Source organism: Tyto alba, unplaced genomic scaffold (assembly GCF_018691265.1).
Source record: "Tyto alba isolate M040663 unplaced genomic scaffold, T.alba_DEE_v4.0 Super-Scaffold_26, whole genome shotgun sequence".
Taxonomy (NCBI): domain Eukaryota; kingdom Metazoa; phylum Chordata; class Aves; order Strigiformes; family Tytonidae; genus Tyto; species Tyto alba.
In genome coordinates, this window is record NW_024881300.1 from 22,275,751 (window position 1) to 22,295,232 (window position 19,482).

General features: G+C 51.3%; 1 protein-coding gene across 1 annotated transcript in view; it reads left to right on the forward strand.

Moving 5' to 3' along the window:
* The window catches only part of LOC122153874 (paraplegin-like), a 9,689-nt gene extending 6,445 nt beyond the window's left edge, over nt 1-3,244 (forward strand). Inside the window, exon 4 of the mRNA XM_042797329.1 lies at nt 3,003-3,244. Coding sequence (XP_042653263.1) covers nt 3,003-3,244 — 242 coding nt within the window. The remainder of the gene's footprint in view (nt 1-3,002) is intronic.
* The last annotated feature ends 16,238 nt before the right edge of the window (nt 3,245-19,482 follow it).

Below are 19,482 nucleotides of genomic sequence, written 5' to 3' on the forward strand. Positions count from 1 at the left end.
GATTCACCATTCTGCCCTCGCTACTGGTTGAAATGCAGGAGAGGCGAAAAGCAGCTACGGGAACATTTCTTCTGATTAGGAAGGTCAGTACATTTTTAATAAAGGGCTCTTTAAAGATAATCTCATTTCAGTATTTACACATGTTAAAGAGGTTACAAAGATCAAGGCGTAATGAAGTCAAGGAGGAGAGGACAATAAGAGTGTGGCTGGGGTATTACAGCGAGTGGTATCTCTCGCCGGTTGGTTTGGGCGGAGGAGAGCTAAAGCAGCAGGGCACAGACCCCACCAACCCCGGCAAGAGGCAGAGGTTCAGGCACGGGAATAACTGGCTGGGGCTCGCTCACAAAAAAAAAAAAATTCAGCAGCAATTCTCTGAATGCAACCAGTACCTTCAGCTTTCCTTTTTCCTCAAACACAGCACAGCAGCAGCCCCCGGCACGCCGTTCCTCCCCTGGCACACGCTGGCACACTCAGTCTGACACGCTTGTGCAAGCGCTCGACCGCACACCACCTCCCACCCCCTCCGACACACACACCTCCAAACGCCGCAGCAGCTTGTACTATAGGCAGAGCCCTTGTTTACCAGCACGCAGGCCTAATTTAAACTCCTGAAGTCATCTCCAGCCTTTCGCTATAGCAACCCCAGCGAATCTTCCCACTGTAATATGTGCAGAGCAGCTTCGCATCCCAGCTTTACATCGGGCGAGGTTAAATCTGACTTAACTAAAAACTTAAATATTTGCCAGCAGCTCCCAGTGTCAGCAGCGGAGTTTCATAAAAACTCTGCTCGGAAGGCAGAGCTCCAGCGTCGCTCTTCATGTGCCACAGATTAACCCCAAGGAATTAAAAATTCTCCTGAAATGCTCAACTCCCACTCCTCCGGGTATTTGAGGAAACCTGCTCTCATTCTCCTCTGCTCTCCGTGCACTGGGTTTCTGTAACATGCCCAATATACCGTTTGCTTTACAACTCAGTGCAGCGGTTTGGGGCCCGGGGGGATGCCCGCCAGCCCTGGGTACAGCAAACGACATCACCAGGAAGAGAAAGTTTTAGGTCAAATTTGGAATCATTTCTCTACCGTGCTAGAGAAAAATTTTGGTGCCTGTTCAAAGTTACCGTGCTTCGTTGCAGAGGGTGCAAGAGACTAAAAATAATCTTTATTTAAAACTACTTACTAGTAGTTTTGCAAGATCAAACAGAACAAAAGGAAAAATATATTCCAAGGGAAATGTTACTTCTAGAGCTCAAACAGCACTTGAAGTCCCCATTAAATAACTTTCAAGGGAGGCTGCACAGAACCAGGAGGAAGGGGGGAAACCAGCATGGAAGGGGGGTTACCAGATCACAGGGGCAGACAAAGCAAAGATATCTGGAACCACAGGTATTTAGCACAGCTGCATCAATAATAGGTAAATTGGAGTGTCCTCATGAAGTGACTCATTTCTAAGAAGTAATTCATGAAGAGGGCAAGAGAGTCACAGATATAAGGGAAAGAAGCAAAGGAAGAAGAGCAAAAATAAGAAAATAGTTCAAATTAATAAAATTAATTGTTTTCAAAGCCAAAAGCACTTGCTGCAGTCATCTCAAACAGCCCAACAGGCAACAGAACTTGCCCAAGTAAAATCTCCTTGCATTTGCTACAGATATGGACCAACTCCAGCAGGTATCCTGAAACCAAGACAGTATTCAAAGGAAAGCCTAATATCCTAATATTTAAGGGATGCAAGGTCTGCTACAGCCACCAGCTAAGCTGTTCTCCTACTAGCAACCCTCCTAATAAATCTTGTGCTTTATTTTTCAGTTTAATTTCTTTAGCTTCAACTTCCAGCAGGCAGGGACTTTTTCTCTATTTTTAAAAACCATCCTGGAACAAAGCAAGCAGGACGGGTGTCAGGCAAGGTCGGCCCGAAACCTGAGGGCAGCAGATGTTGAGAAGGCGAATACACTCCCCAGCACCCTGCCCAGGCTCTGGCAGTCATAACCGACGGGCTTCCAACCCGCCAGATGCTCTCAACTTTCTCCTTGCTAAGCTAAATAGCTTGTGTTTCCAACTCCTAACGCATGAAATGAGTCTTCTGAGTCCCATTCAACCAACCAGCCTCTTCTTTTCTTTTTTAAGAGAATACTATGTTAATCTCATTAGCTATGCTATTGCAAAGCCAGTCTGTGTGTTGCTCCCACCTACTACCCAAATAATCTTCAGCGGCTCCCATAACACAGGGAGCACTCTAACCCCAGGGGGTACTGGGGAACAAGAAATATTACTGGGTTTAGGATAAACCCAACCTTATGGTGCCAGGCCAACAAAACCAGCAGTGGCCCAGGGACCCAGAACATCCCTTCTATCACATCCCAGCGCTACCGAGCATCGCTTCCAGGTGAGAAAGTGCCCGTCACGGGCCTTACCCAGCCCTTGGCACCGGTCGCTCGTCCTCCCTGGTCCCAGCACACCCACACCTCAAGAATTTCCCTGCGCCACACCTACACCTACTTGCCAGCACACACCACAGCCTCAGCCAGCTCCAGCCCCACACGAGTTTCCCCGGCACACAAGTAACAGCAAATAACAGCTGATGGCTGCTTTTGCTGAGCGTTCTGATTTCTGTAAAATTATCAGGCTCACGTAACGAAATACTGAGGGTCTCGCGTGTGCTTGGACATCATTTGCCTTGACGCTTGCTTGTAACATCACCAGCATTTAGGACACCTTTCGGTGAGAACCCAAACCAGAAATCCCAACCAGTGCAGTCTTCAGTTCAGCTCCATCTTAGGTTCAGCTATGACCAAGAACAACAGAAACACGTTTCATGACCCCAAACAAGTTCACGTGGGAAAACATTCTGTTTAAAATGCAGAGAGTCACGTGATGGCAACACACCTCCACAGAATGCTCGGGCCTGCATCTGGGGAAAGAAGTTAATCACCAGTTTCTGCTTCCCCACGGGAGCCAAGGCACCACCTGTGTCCAAAACACTAGGGTCACCTCTTCTCCAATGCTTCAGACCTGGCATGGGAAGCTCTGGAGATGCTGCCCGGGAGGGTGACAGTACCAGTGCTGCACCATGGCTGTGGGGACAAGGGGGGTGAGGATGAGGAAGGTGGCAAAGCCCTCTCCGAGGGTGGGAGCACCGACGTCTGCACGCACAGAGCCTCTTCAGAAGAGAGCCAGCGGCTCGGGGAGGTCCACGATGGCCAGGAGGGATGTCCCAATGGGGCCGTGCTTCCAGTGACAGTTTTCTGGTAGGCACGAGGAGCCTCCTGGCGAAGGTCTCCCCCCCAGGAGGGGCACCTGGGGTCCCCTGGGAGGAAGCACCTTCGCTGGTGTCCCTGGCGGGTCCACAGGCAGGGCACGGGTGGGCAAACAGAAACCGGAGCAAGTACCGCACGTGCCCGTGGACAGCGCGGCGAGAGGGGAACGGGGGCCGTTCACTGACTGTTCTAGGTCTGATTTTGAAAAGAACATCCTTGTCCAGATCACCGATATCAATTCCTGGGAGCTTATTTGGTTGTTTAGAGCTGACAAAACAGACTGGGCGAGAATAAGTGCGGTTCCTGCTTCCCGGTACGTACGACCAAGGGGCGCAAGCACAGCAGAGGGAAAATCTGCATGCTGCCCTTCACGACGAGGCAGCAGCACTGACCAGATGGGTCTTTAAATGGGATTAAGAGGAAGAAGGCTCTGCTACATCCAGCCTCTTCCTCCGGGGCTGGAAACTCGCCCTCCTTACAGCCAAGTCTCCACAATCGGGAACCAGCCTTTTGCTTTCACCCTCTTTGTTCTTTCCCAGCCACTTCCTCCCTCGTGTTTACCTTACAGACCTGCCACCTCTGGCTCACAATTCCTCCTTCTTTGGAAAGCCTTTGAGATGCACATTATACAAGATACACAAAAATAAATTGTTTTTAATCCTCCAGATTCTAGTGCTCCTAAACAAGGATCCTAAAGAGCTTTACAAACAACGGATTAAGCCTTAAGACTCCCTGGGAGGTAAGCAAGCGCCTCTCTCGCAGGCGCAGAGGAAGGTGAGCGAGGCTGAAGGCTGTACAGCGTGACTTTTATCACCAGCGGCCTGCTTCTCCACGCGCAAACATAGAAGCCAGTCTGCCGCCGAGCCATCAGCCGTCCAGCGATGCCTTCGCCACTTCGCTCCAGACTGCTCAGCGCCTTCAAAACCACCATCCACCTCTCCAACGCCCAAGCGCTTTCTTGCCCGCCTTCAAGCATCGGGAGCGCTACCCAACGCAAACCCAAGACAAACCAACCCAGGGACCACCCCTGGGGCCCCAAGCCGCCGGCGCAAGGCTTCTCTCGGGGCGCTGTTTAAGATTTCACGACAACTCGCTTTCATTAGCGGGCGCACGGGAAGCTTTCTTGGCGTGTATTTCGAGCAGCTCACCGGATGCAATCCTGCGGAGACAGGCACCTTTCTTGGTTTGCTCCTCAACGTTAAGCTGACTTTGGGTCACATGCCCTGTGGCCTCAGACTGCAACCTATATTAACATGACATCAGGTATTCTTAGTGCATCCCGGTCTGTAATGCCCGTATATTTCTTCCCTGATATATTTTGCATACATCTTGTAAACAAGCTTTACATCCTTTTGATCAGCGCTCTGCACGGAGCCCGGGGAGGGGGAGGAGACTTCCTGTTCCACTATTGCAATCGCTCTCAGCAACGTGCTGCGCTCAGCTCTTGCCACCCCGTGAGCAATGATGAAATTTTCTATTTTGGTGGCTTTTTCTTCATATATTTGTAGCAAGCGGGCTGCGCTCTCGTCCAGCATCGCTGTTGATCTGCATGTATTTTTTTTTTTAATTCATTTTAAAGTGGCAGAGCAATTTATCGCAGCATTTCCTTTTCACGCCAAGATAGCCACCTAAGAACCCTGTTCTCTAGCCAAACGTTTTCACACTACCTGGCTTCTCAGTTTCCTTGCCGGTTGTCTGAAAGCAGACGTTTTTGCAGAAGAACTTGTTTACAGAAAAAACAGACTCCTGTACGCAGGAAAGCACACCATGGTGCTTTCTTGCTCTTGCTTATCTGAAGCTAAATCCGGCTTCTGCTTGCCCACAGGCAATCAGCCAAATGCTCACCAGCTGATACCTCCTGCACCTCGTGGCGACTTCACGTGCCCGAACCCTCCCTTCCCTCACGACTGACCGCCTCGAGAGGTACAGCCGATACAAAACCACCCCCCGTCCCGGTTCCAGAGACCCGACACCAGTCGAGGCTGCAGAAGGTTGGAACCTTCCTCCCTTTGGAAAGAGCAAACACCCACAGACTCCAGCGGCCACTGGGAGCCCAAGAACCATGGAAACACTTGACGGGAATTGCTGGTACTCTTTTGTGACTCCAGTTCACCGCTTCCATGCCTCCCCTTTGCCAGCTCCGATGAGGAGCTTATAAAACCAGGACGCTGTAGGCAGCCGAGCTGCAACACAGGAATGTTATGTAGTCGGTTACTAATACAGTGTTTTGCATACTGTGTTTCAAACACTACGTGCTTTTACATGTTCAATGTCAGCAAGGGGAAAAAATCGTCAGACCAAAATGAAGTCTTCCTAATATGAGTTATGAGCTATACAGCAGGCTACCAGGTGCACTGCAAAGACCCCGCAGGGATATTCCTGTATTCATTTCAGCTCTTTCCTTTTGAGAGCAATCTCAGTTCCTTTTCTAATTATTTTCCTCTAGCTGAGATCAGTGTGCTTCTCAGCTCTGCCCACGGCAGGCCGGCGCGGGCTTCCACGCGATCTGCAGGCGGGACGGGGAGTGTTCGGAGCGGCGAGGGCCTGGCAGATTTAGGATACTGAACAGGGAGGAAAAATAAATGCAGCATAGATTCTTTTGGGTTAAACCACTTCCAAATTCAAGGGAAAGCAAATTTTTTCAACAAACAGAACATATTACATGAAACTGTGGGTGTGCTACTCTTACAGATGCTCTATGTGAACCAAAATTTGCTGAAATTATTACAGAAACATTCCACCATCTCCCAAAATAAGCATCTTTGTGTATCTTTGCCTGGATAAATTATGAAAAAAAACCTGCATAGTGGAGCACAGTTTCCATTTCCTCGCACACTCCTACCAGGGCTGTGCTTACAAGTAAACGCACCGACCTTTTCTCAAAGAAATCAGTGTTTGCTGTTCCTTATAAATTTGCAGAATTTTGGCTCATTTCCATTTCACCCACTTTTGAATACGACGCTCCCCACCCCCACACAACTGTTCCCTTCTGAGGGATGACAGGCTATCCAAAAAAAAAAAAAAAAATAAAACCAGGAGCGCTTGAGCTGCTCGTTCCCTCCCTGGATGGCAGACAAAGGAGCACCAGGAATTTCAGCCCAACCTGTTGCGGGGAGCACCTCACCTTAGTTCAGTATTCCAATTTCTTCTGTCCTCCGATAACGGCATTTTTCCAGCGCTCCCCTCATCCCAGATTTTCTGTACAATCATTTGTGGCACATTTTAATTCTTTATTATTTTCCTAACAAGAATTGGACCTCAAATCCCTTACAAAAGGCACCACGATTACTAGAAGGATTGCCCCGCAACCCTGCTCTGTTTTTCTGTCACTGCTGATGTGGTACACAAAGAATGAGATTTTTCAATTTGTTTTGTCCGTGAGCCAAAAATTCCTTTTAATGGGTTGAATATGGTGCCTGTGCTAGTCTCTCACCGCTCCAGCTCAACTCTCACTTACAACAGTCACTGCCTACAACGCGGAGTTGGCCTCCTTTCGCAGGAAAATAAGGCCAAACCAGCTTGAAAGCATGTTTGGAATCCGGAGATTAATTCCGTGTAAACTAATGCATTCAAACCCCTTTGTACGGCTTCAGAAAGGGCTGTCTGATCCCGGCGAGAAGTAGGGCAGCGCATACCCACGCCGTACGACGGGGGAGGCAGGCAGAGAGCCGCCTCCATTTTGAAACTCTTGACTAAAGCTCGCGACCGTTAACGAAGCAGCGTCCTGCCCCGACGAGCCGGCCCTGCCGCCGCTCGGCCAGCTGCCCGCCGCCAACCGCTCGCGGGGGCGAGGGGGGGAACGTGCTGAAAAAGCCTGCGGGGAAAACAAAGAGGTGCCGGGGCCGGCGGGAGGGCAGGGCGGCGGGTCAGGAGGCGGGGAGGGCTCCCACGGGAGCCCTCTTGCTCAGGACCCCGGAGCTTTTGTTCGGCAGCAAATGCCGGGAGCGACAAAGCCCGGTGGGTGAGGCCGTGGGGCTGCGGCGCACGGCACGCTGCTGCTGCCGGGGGCGAGCCCGCCGTGGGGAGCAGGGCCCCGGCCCCCCGCTCCCGCGGCTCTCCCCTCGCCAACCGCTCCCCGCTTCCCTCCACCCTCTCTCGGGGAGATAAATTATTCAGAATGAAACCATTTTAAACTCTGTTGGGATGCCGAGCAAAGCTAAGATGGGTGGTGCTGCAGAGGAAGCTGTCAGGGACACGACCAGAAACCAGGTCTTCCTCGCACAGAAGGTTACAAGTGCAATTGCAGCCGAGCCCGCCTTGAACCCATTGCCACGAAGACTCTCTGAAATAACTGAACACAAAGCTCGAAGAGCACCCCGTCACACCCAGAGCCACAACACCAACGTCAGTGCGAGGCCCAGGGACCTGCTCCGCTAAGTCCATCCATGGGAGACTCCCATGAAGCCACCCCATCAGCGATGTTTGAGCACCAAATGTCCTTATTCCTGGATTTCCTTCCTGCTGGCCTGGTATAAAGCAGCAGAAATAAGGACAGCTGAGCAGAGCATGGTTTGCACAGTGACCCTCCCGTGCCAGGGCAGCCTGGTGAGCGATACAGCGGCCTCAGAGCTATCACACGTCCAGATGTGCTCCTGCAGACCCACCTCTGCAGCTGTGCTCTCCCATGAGGATAAGAGATAAAAGCAGGGGTGGCACACGGAGTCTGACCGCTGCCGTGTCCCTCCTGGGCACAGCCAGGCTCCCCACACTGCAGGCTGCTGCCACAGTTAGGTGGGAGGAGATAGCTCCCAAAGAAACTGAGGGCTGAGGCCGGGGAGGTGTCCCAAAGCCAACACACACACACACACACCCCCCAATGCTGCTGGGAGGACTGAGCCACCCTGCAAAAACAAACGGGCAGCCCAGCAGCGCTGTGGAACAGGGGAGCCCTCTTGCTGCCCTCCTGCAGTGGGATGGGTCCCCAGAGAGCTCCCCCGGGCACCCGCTGGCCTCCAGCTCCACCGCTGAGCTTCGTCCCCCAAGGACCACACGAGCAGGACCCTCTGCGAGGGGCTGGCGGAGACGCAGCACATGGCCAGCAGCCGTTTGCAGATGGGACACCAGGACCCCTGAGTTACGTGACACCGGGCCCCACCGGACAGATGTATTTAGGTCAAAAAGGAGAACATCGACAAAAAGGTAGTTCAGAGAAGAGGGGGGTTTTGTGTTGTTTTGTTTTTAAAATGTGGAGACAAAATAATTAAATGGCCTGGAAGCTATTCTACATTAAAAGTCACTATAGCACTAAAAATCTAGCTCTGACAGCTATGGGTGAAGCCCTTTAAAAGTTACCATGGTAGTTGATGCAGCTATTCGCCCACTCGCTCTTCAATAACGCTGGATTATTTTTTTTAATGCGATTCAACCACAAACAAGCAAATGTTGCTGAAGGAAAAAGTACTTTCTCACACCGCAAAAAACCCTCCATCCTTCATCTCTGCCACAAGCGCACAGCTAAGGAGGAGACAGCAGGTAACAGGGAGCCAAGCCAAACACGCAACGCTGAACTTCGCTCCCTCCCTCTCCAGGGAGAGAGGAAATTTAAGAAGCAGATTCAGGATTTCAGCATCCATTTCGCTTTCCCTTCCCCCTCCTGAACTATCGCTCCCTGGGCCCCAAACGGCTATTCAGATGCTATGTCAGCTGAATGCTACGTTCGCTTCCTCTCTCAAACACCAGCTCAGCAAGCCTCACAACACGCTAGATGTCAGACGAGAAAGCCAAGTATTTTTGGAATACATCTTTCCTCCTTTTAATTAAGCGCCCAGGTAGAGAGCAGCTCTCACACAAGCGTTCGCTCTGCAAAGCCGCATCCAGCAAGGCTGACAGAGGCAAGTCAGAGCAAGACGAGACCCAAACAAAGGAAAGCAAACACGGGCTGTAAGGGAGGAGCAGGATACAACTGCATTGACCTGCCCAGTTATTATTTTCGCAATCAAACCGAGGTCTAGAAACTCCTACGGCCAAAGAGAAAGCTTCAGAACGCCTCGCAGCGACCTCCCCAGCAGCCCAACCCTCACCCCGCGTGCAGGCGGAAAACGAAAACCTCTCAAAGCCCAGCTCCGTGGCAGTTACCGCAGAGAACTGGTGAAGGCTGAGGAGTCGCCTCCCCATCTGCCAGATAAACCCCGCTCCTTCCCCAGGCACCTCCCTGCACCCCCCCCGCCCCAGGGGCACCCCAGGAACAGGGGCTGCTCCAGATCAGCCCCCACAAACGCGCAGCTCCGAGTGGGGCAAGGCAGACGGGGAGAGGGAAATAAGCAGCTTCCACCCCTGAGCCGGGGAAGGCAAGACTGAGCCTGCGCGCCGCACATGCCGGGGGCACGCGGCGGCCGGGGGGCCACGCCGCCGGCCAGCCTTCGCGCCCGGGGCTAGCCTAAGCAACACGTACTGCTGGCTCTCCAAAAAAATAATATCCCTCGTTCTTAATCCAGTATAAATTATTTGTTACAATAAATACTCGCACTGGAAAGCCTTGGGGCTTTACTAACAAAGCTGGGTTTGCACGCAGGCTGCCAGGTTTTGAGAACTGGTTTAATCAGCTGGAGAAGCTGTTAGTGTGCTTAGGGAGCACGTTCAGGCTTCGCAAGACACAATTGAAGTGAAAAGAGGCGCTGTCAGCGGCAGCTCTTCTTTCCCACACTCCCCTCGACTCTTAACTCGCACCAATCCAAAACAACTCAAACTGGGAAACGGTTTTGCCACGGTAGGAACCGGGAGGAAACGATCACCACCGTGGCCCTCCGACAGGTCCAGCCACTTAGAGATTCGTGTATTCGGCGAGGGGCAGTTTCTGGGCCGAAGCGTGTTTCCAGCCAGCGCCCCGGCGAGCAGCAAGCCAACAACTTTCAAGATGAATTAAGGCCACCGCTTCCGTGGAGTTACGCTGGTGGAAGGCGGCTTTGTTAAGCTGAAATGAAAGCTAAAAACGTGCTAGGTTCACCCCATTGTTCCTTCGCCTTTTCTAATAGCTGTTTTCTCCCCTCCATCATTCCCGGGCTTCGCACGCTCAGCTGTGACTCTTTGTGCCTCCCTTTCGCTGCCTTCTGCTTCTGTTTGTCCTTTTGATCTCCACTTCTCAGCTTGTGTTTTCTGCTGAGGCCCCATCCCCCATGCCTGATTTCCACTTTTATTAGGGTGCGAGGCAGAACGGCTCAAAGGATGAACAATGCGTTTTAGCTGAAAAGGCTTTGAAGCTGAATCGTGTTGTTTACCGATAGATTCCCCAATCTCCTACCGAAATAAAACAGTATTTTACCTCCACCAAAAGCATTTGCTGTTTATTTGCGGTTGGAAGCAATTATAAAAAGCTGATGGCACGTTAAATGCATAAAAACAGGATCAGGAGAACAGGAGTATGATCACTTAAAATCAAAAAAAAAAAAAAAAAAAGGGAGACAACTGTACCTCCCAACAGCCCACAGTTTCTAGGAGAAATTATTTTGGAGTCCAGTTGTAAAGCTGATGCTGCAAGGACAGGTTAAAGCGTCAATCGGCTCCTAAAAGCCCCTGTGAGCCAGCACGTCAGTCTGGTTTCTACACAAGCATGCTCTCCTTCAACACGAACAGGAATGCGTAGCCAATAGCTGCTTTCCCATCTGAGTTCCTGTAACTCCAAAGCATTACTCCCATTAACGAATGCTCTTTCAAGTTTAAATATTGAAACTCTTCAAGCTGGGCAACTTAACAGCAAGTGCCAAAAGCACAACGGCGGAGCTCATCGCGGCTCCCCTGCCCGCCCCAAGGGCCTGGCACCGCTCGCATCCAGCCTCCAAGCCAGACCTCTGCTACAAGACTCCCCAGTAGCAGCATCTCCTGAAGACAATCCCTGGGCTGGATAATACTATCTATAAATTCAGAGGCAGGATGGGAGATAAAAAGCAAAATACCAAGGGCTGTGGAGATAAGATTTTAGTTCTTTGGTTTGCTCAGCGCAGCGTTTCGTTACCACCCAGAATTACACCCCACCGTGGCAGTGCGAGCGTGGCTCAGCAGGGCAAGGGGCAGAGCGGGTCCCGGGAGCCCCCCGAGCCCCCCAAACCCCGTCTCTGCTTCTCGCCGGGGTGCCTACTGCCACGGGCAAGAGGTGGCACTCGCCTGGGGCACGGCGCGCAACCTGGGCTGCAGGGGGAAGCAGCAAAACCCACCAAAATAATCGCAGATTCCCTGAGCTGCGTTAGTCAGCAGCCGTCTCGGTCAGCCAGGGTGCCCAGCACTACCTGGGCAGGAGAACACGTTAAACCAGCGGAAAGGAAAAGGCCGGGACAAGGCTATAAGCTCTGCATCTCAAAAAGTCCTAACTGTCAGACTTAAGCAGAAAAATAAGACGACTAATCTCCGGGAGGAGAGCTGCACCTTAGGGCCCACGAGAGCCCCAGGAGCCCAGCGACTACGGACAGGCAGCCGAGAGAGCTGGGCAACTGCCCCCTGCCAACTCCCCCACCCAAGAACAGACTTCTGCATGCTTAACAGCGAATTAAAATAAATTAAACTTCAGCTCATGCAAAGTCTGCAATTATTTTTTTCATCACAGACAGGTAAATTTTCAAGCTGACTGACCAAACAAAGAAAGCATAAAATAGCTGAGGCTAAATTATGCCACTCTGACTACAGGCTGTAATCTCTGTTATTCAAAATTCAACATTTGCAGGCCATAGGGTAGTTTTGGGAGCTGTTAATCAACGACTGAAAGATAATGCTTTACATGATGCACACAGCTTCCTCAGAGGGATCTCTGTAGATCACAGCCCTCAAACATACAAGTTTATTTCCTTACCATCACTATACCTTAAATAATTGAAGGCAATACTAAAGCAGTAACAGAGCACGATTTTAAGCAAAGAGCTTTTATTTTTATGGAATAAAATATCCTTTAAAAAAAAAAAAATCTACCTAAAAACACCATAACTGGCAACTGCCTACTTTAAACATGGGCACTGGGGAATGCCAGTGCCTAGAAGCTCCCTAGGCAGAAGCCAGAACTGCCTGGCCCAGTCTTGGCTACTTAGGCCTCACCAAAAAAAACACAGACAAATTCAAGTAAAAATCATGTTATTTAAATGCTTCCAAAAAACATCGTGAAATACTTCTGTAGATCAGGTATTTGCCAAATTTTCTCAGTTAAGAAAAAGCAGTCTTAAAAACCCCCAAATCACCCGTGGCCACGCCACCAGCAGACCAGCAGCTGGTTTTCATACCCCTGCTCTTGTCCCCAGGGGTTCAGAGCTGAAGCCCCAGGGATGAACCAGCATTAAACTAATGTCCAGTTTGGACTCTGCGCACAGAACTGCAGTATTTGATCTAGATTCTTAAAGAAAAGGTGGGAAGTAGTCCCATCCCTCCTCCACCACCACACATTTTAGCGCACACGAGCGCACCGGCCCGACGTGCTGGGAGGCATGGAACCCCCCCCCAGCAAACGCTCCCCAGCAGGCAGCTGAACCCCTGCCCTCAGCAGCCTTCAGAATCCCTAACCCCACCTCAGGGGGGAGCCTTCAGCTGAAAAGCACAAAAGGAAGAAATCCAAAATCTGGAGGTGTCCCCAGCAGTGCCTACTTCTTACTCCTACTTACTCCAGCCCTCCAGCATCTCTGAAGACTCCCAAATTACACATTCAGTAGACAGTTTCATTTATCCTCTACCGAGTAAACACTTTAAACAGTTTTTCATGACAAAAATATGATAGCATTTGAACAAGCAGGTTTCAGAAACAATAGGCTAGCATTCCCAAATTAAAACGCAGGAACATGCACTGTGCATGTATGTTAAAAACACAAAACTTCCAGCAGAGCAGTAATTACGTAAGGTAAATTGGCAATTGTTTTGAATTCCCTGAAAAAAGCAAATTACACACAAACTACCCAGTGCTTTGAAAACAACACTGCTGATAACTTGAAAATATTTTGCCAGTTACTACAACAAAAACGCTTCAACGTATCTTCCACTTTAAGCAAAAGCGAGTAAAATTCCCAGATTACAGCAGTAAGGTTTGCTGCCAGGTTTCAAGGTCTGTCGGCGGCCTCCTTTGAAAGCTTGTGCTGGCCCAAAACACACGGAGCTGCGCTCGGGTGCCCGGGATAATTTTGCTCCCCCTCCTCCTTACGCACGTGCAAACCTCCTCTGGCTTAATTTTGGAAACAGGGTAGGTTTGTATCACCCTCAGCCTTCCAGAAATAGTTTCAACATAGAAGTAACATGGGTACTACTGAAGTTGCAGAAACTCACACATCCACTAAACTAGTTCATGGTTTCTTAAAACTAAAAATTTCATCAACTCTGCACGGGGAGACGCAAGACGAGCTGGGGCTGTTGAAGGAAGCCTACCTAGAGCACCAGGGCGCTGCGGAGGGGCTGGGCACGGCTCTCCTGCGCCCCGCCGCCGGGAAGGAGGGGACAGCATGAGGAGCAGCTCCCCGGGGCTCGCCACAGCCTGAAGCTCCACTCGAGAGATTTCTCACGAGAAGGATTAGGAATTACGGGCTGCAAATGGAAGAAGCATCTGCTGGGTAGCAGGCAAGCCATCCGGGCTCACCGGTGGCACGGGAAGAGAAATCCTCCGCGGACTTTCTACGGCGAGCAGAGCGAGCTCCCGTCAGGCCGCGAGCGCCGATCGCAGACCGGCATCAAAGCAGAAAACAGCCACAGCGGTTTTTTGTGGGCAAATTATTCTTCCTGACACTGGCTGAATCCCTGATCAGACGGCAAAGGCAGTTAAGTCTGGGTTTGGGGCAGGGAGCAATGGTGGCTGGGGATGGAGCTCAGTCCGCGGGCCGTGCTACACCCTGAGCACTGCTGAGCCTGCCTTATTCAACAGTTTTGCAACACCCTTTGGAGCCTCGGTAATTTAATTTTTTTAGAAAACTATGTAAAAAATTTGGTGTTGACCGAGTCACTCAGGTGAGCAGATGCAGGCGCACCACAGTATTCGAGGCAATTTTGCAAGGCTGCTTCATTTTCTCTCTGTTGTCTACAAAGAGAGCATTCCTGTCTCCATTAGGTATCTCCTTGTTTTTAGTAGCTTAAACGCTGAAAAAAAGCAAGACTAAAAAAAGAAATCACGACACTGGAAACAGCCGTCTTCATAAAAACTGTTTTTAAACACCTACTCAGTCAAAACTGTGCAACAGGGGAGCAAGACACGGTTTGCACGCTCATTCAGGTGTTCACCTTTTCCCCAAACACCCCGAATCCTCCAAACTAAACCTCCAGCTGTGGGGTACGGCCGTCACAGGGACGCCTTGGCCTGAACTCAAAGTTCGTTTCCCGTTTTATTAAAAGAGGGCTATCAAGCAGCAGCAGCAATTCTTTCATCAAACGGTGGCTCGCAGAAAGCCGCCAGCACAAAGGCATTTCCCAAACCCCCGGGCTGAAGCCGGCAGGGCTGTCGCGGCAGAGCTGTCACGACGGAGAGGCGAGGCCGACGCTGCAGCCGTCCCGCGCCATGTGTCCTCCAGCAGACCCTGTCTGGAGGGAGGGCGGGCGTGCTGGAGCTGTGCGGGGAAGCCAGATGCGAGGCCTGGCACTGACGCCAGCAGCCGAGCTATTTTTACTAACCAATGGGTTGAGGTGCCGGAGCAGGAGCTGCTTCTCCTCTCCGAGCCCGGCTCGCCGCGCTCAGCCGGGCTAGAGGGGTCTGGGCGGCTCGCGGGGCTGAGGTGGGAGCCCAGCACCCGCTGCTGCCATCCAGGAGGGAATTCAGGTGCAGTCTGCAAAGCCTGGGGCTTTTCTGCCCACACAGACAAGCACCAACTCCAAAAGTGATTTTTTTTTTTTTTTTTTTTTTTTTTTTGCAGGGACGCTTCCCCATCAGAATCCACAGAAAAATCCATTAAATCACTTAGCAGAAAGAAGCCTAACTAGGTGATCGTTTCTCCTAGCCACAACATCAACCTGTACCCTAAACCCTTCCCAAGGTCAGCTCCCTCCTCCCTGGACAAGCCAACAGCATGCACCAAACCCTGCTCGAAAAAGATGTCAAGACAACAAAAGTTTCACTCAAACACAACCAAATTATTCAGTGCACGTCACCAGTTTTCACCAGGCTTTCAAACGCTTTGCAGTTTCTTGAAGCTGAATGCCAGGAATACCTGCTGAAATTATCAGAGCAACGCCGGCCTTCCTAGTGCTCTCTCCATTTTCTCAGGCTTCCTTCCTGGCTTCCTTCCAGTATTCCCATCTCTTACAGAAGATCCTGTTTTCCTTCATCGTCTGGGTTGTCTCCTCCTCTTCCTTCTCATTGCCACCCACTTGTTTTTTCATCTTTCCCAATATTGTATTTGCTACATCCTCTCTCGCTGCAGCCCTCTTCCCCCCCGTGCTGCCCAGCAAACCACCACAGGCGCTGACCCCGTGCCCGGCCCCGCACCGCTTGCTTCAGAGCCAGGCCACGGGGTGTGCTTGCCCACTCTAGCCTCCAGGCTAACACCCGGGTCAGAAGCCTTTTCCTAGCCCACACCCTGACTGTCGCTGCCCACAAGGACACGGGGCTTCTCCCTTAAGCATCTCAATGTTTGAGAACCTCCCCGGCACACCCTCAGCAGCCGGCCCCTGCAGACCCACCTCTGCCCGCACGCCCAGGAAACTGCTGAGAAGAGCAAAACAAGCAGCAAGCCGAGGCTTTTCTTTTTGCTCCTTCCCTTCCTCTAGCCCAGATCAAGAAAGCCACACACAGCTGAAAGCTGTGTCCCTCTGCAGAGCACACCCACATCCCCCCGCCCAGCCTGACACCACCTCCTCTAAAAATTCAGATGTCAGGCAGTGCACTAAGCATAGTAATTCCAATTCTAGAAAGTACCAAATACGTTACTAATAAAATAGTGATGTAGTCAGTCTGAAACTTCCTTTGACTAGAAAAGGCTGCCTGTCTTCCACGGCAGGAGTGAAAGAGCTGCCGTTTCTGTGGCCTGGCAGGCTCCCTGCACTGGAAGCAGCAGGTCCCTTGAAGCTCAGCTCTGCAGAGACCTGAGCACAGGGCAGGCACGGGTTTGGTGGGGTTTTTTTGGGGTGGGTTTTTTTTTTTTGTTTGTTTGTTTGTTTGTTTTTTAATTACTACACTATGTAGAAAGTCATTTGACAAAACACATTAAACTTCAGCCACCACAGTCACCCCCTGGAACAGCTCCACAGCCTCCATTGCTCCTGTGCAACCAACTGAGCCAAAAACTAACAGGTAGAAAATTATCACTCTCACCTCTTTTGGGGAGGTATCACAGTTTTCTCTGGGTTTTTTGTTTTTGTTTTTTTTTTAATTTTTATTTTTTGTTTCCTGGCATTCCAACTATGGCCTCTGACACACAACTGAGCCTGGCCTACCCAGCAGCCTCCGTTAGTGCTACTGCACACTCAGGCAAGCTGCAGAGCTGTTTTTACTGTCTGCAGGGAGATGATGCCCAAGACATTGGACATCAGTGCGCTGGAACCAGCTCAGTGTCACCTCGTGACACCCTCCCGGTCCCGTGTTCCCTCGGTACCATAAAGGCTGAAGAGGCTGTCGGCATCACAGCAGCTACAAGCTCTTCAGAGGGTCGCTGAGCATTCGGCAAGCGATTGGGTTGTTTCCCACACATCCACATCTCTGCAGCATCACCCGTGGCAGCACCCCAACACCTGCCCCTTGGCTTTGGGAAGGGCACTGCTCCCCTCGGTACGGCCGCGGGCACAGACACGCGACTTCTGTCAAACCTTTGTTCCCGAGTTCACAACGCTCGGCCAGGGGAGATCCCAAAGCAGCCTGAGCAGTGCATATTTTTCAGCCTTTCTACAAGGTTTGTGGTCAGCCATCTGCACACAATTTCACCTGGGTGCAAGTGAAACACAGTGCCTCGCCCGGGTGTTCCTGTAAACCACCTACACCCACTTTCCTTCACCCCAGATTTACAAAGACTGTTGATTCATCTTCGTACTCAGGTGGAATCTGCTGACCCATGTTTTGATTAAAGCCTCAAGCATACAGTAAGGACAAGCAAGACGACATCCAGGCAGGAAAGCTGCACTGACACTGTAAAACTTTGGTAAAAGTACTGCAGTTGTAAAATGCTTGGGCAGACTGGGCAGCAGTCATGGGGTGAGGAGGAAGGCAGAAGAGAAGTGTGAGCAAGATGCAGGAAGGAAAAGCAAGTGTGGGATGGGAAGGTGCCTGGAGGCAGTGGGGCAGGGAGGGGGCCCGGCGCACACCCAGCTGGAGCTGATGGGAAGTGGAAGCTTACAAAGCCAGGCAGAAAAAAAAAAAAGCAGTGCCTATGCAAACAAATGAAAATGTATCCAGAGCAGAGAATACCGTGTAGGGCTGGGAAGGACTCCAAGAGGACCACGCGCTCCCTCGGTGCAAGCAGAGCGCCTGTACGTGCCTACGCCAGTCCGCAGCACTGGTGTTTACAGACCCTTCCTCAGGCCAACACTTTGCTTAAAACCAGTTTGACTTGAGGACAATGGTCTGTTCCAAAGAGCCACTGCTTACAAACCAGACCAAACCTGCGAGAGAAGGGTTGACATGGCACCGCGCGTGCATCGCAAGCTGCTACAATGAACTTCTACATACTGCAAGTAAAAAATTGTGCTTACATTTAAAAGCATTTACATTTCTTCTGATAAACTGGACTGAGCTGTGAGATGAATCAGAGGTTTACTTGTAAACTGAGGCCATCTCCGACCTCCTTCTGCACAGCTTTTGGTGCTCAAGCTGAAGCTTACATTATCTTACAAGGAACTTCTTGCTCCACAGATCCCTTCTTTCCGTATTTTTGACGTGCATGGTCCTGCTACTTATTGCCAGGGTTTGCCATTTACGAGACCCAAGAGCAGAGCGCTCCCTCAGCCAGCGCAGGCATCTGGCACCCACCCTCTGCCCGAGTCTCAGGGTCTCCTGCACATAACCAGAGCCCTGGAAACAGCGCTGCCCCAGCTGCCAGCCGTGACAAAGGCACCTCCAGACCAAGTGGTGGTTGCCCTCCATGGCCATGTAAGCTAGGCTTTTTTTTTTTTTTTTTTTTTTTTTTTTTTTTTTTTTTTTTACACACTGCTTGCACACACTTTGCGTTTGTTACCGGTGTTAGCAACGGCTTGGGCACGGACAGGTTTTCTACAGTGTCCAAGGAAGATGTGGTGCGAGTCAGGAGCCGTGGCTGCCAGGCCCCACGGGTGGATGTGGCCGGGCGTGGGGCAGAGGCTCGTGAACGGCAGCAGCTCCCAATTCCCGCTGGCTGAGCACAACAGGAGCCCCTGCCTGGCACGGAAGCGAGACCATCGATGAGCTGTCAAGCACTGCATCTCCTCTTCGAAAGACACTACCCACTGACATGCTTTTAACCTCTAGTGATTTTTTTTCAAAAACGGCCAAGCCTGCGCTCACAGTGGCGGCAGACATCTGCATGACCTCAACATCATTGTCTTTCGGTGGGGACCACTACTCAAGGCTTTCGCTCAGCTCTCTTCACTGGAGGAATATACCAGTCAATGTAAAACCAACTGGATGTTCAGGACATCTGACCTGGAGACAGCACTGCCTACGACTCCTCTGCCACCCGCACTGCTTCTCCCCCGTGTGTCCAGAATAGCTGTTAGTTCAATAGAGGAATTCATTTATGAGGTGACTTACCTAGCTGAGTACCTACGTGGCAAAAATACCGGGGTTTAAGCAAACAGTTTGGAACTGCGCCACAGCCAACACCATCAGAGGAGCAGAGACAGCGAGAAGGAGGTGGCACTACGGGAAACAGACGCTCCCCTGGCCCTCACACCATCGCATCTGCAGCGAAGGTTGTCATTTCCCTCTACGACTTAAACCACAAATGAGAGTTCCTTCAGCTTGGCGCAGGACGTGCTACTGAGACTCGGTAACAGCTGTATTCTAACACAAGGGACATGGGAGAGGAGGGGAAGGTAAGAGGGAGGCTCAGCAACTACGCTGCGTTATCTTTACTGGGTCCTTTTGGAGACCCAGGCCCAGCGAACGCGGCGGCGGGGACCTCGCGGCGCGGAGCACAATGGCCCTCTGTGCCGAGCAGCCGCCGGACCAGAAGTAGGAGATTTTTCATCTGAGCCTTCCTGCGAAGCAGCGCGGAGCCACTGAAACTACCACCCACCCCCTCAGAGGCCACCCTGGGCACAGCAGGGCCTTGCGGGGTGTTTGGTTTTCAGCCGCCGGCTGGCAGCTCGCAGCAGGTCGGCGACCCTGGATCCCTGTCCTCAGCAACGACCTGCGGAAGGGACGACAGAGCCCTTGTTCGAAGCCCTTCA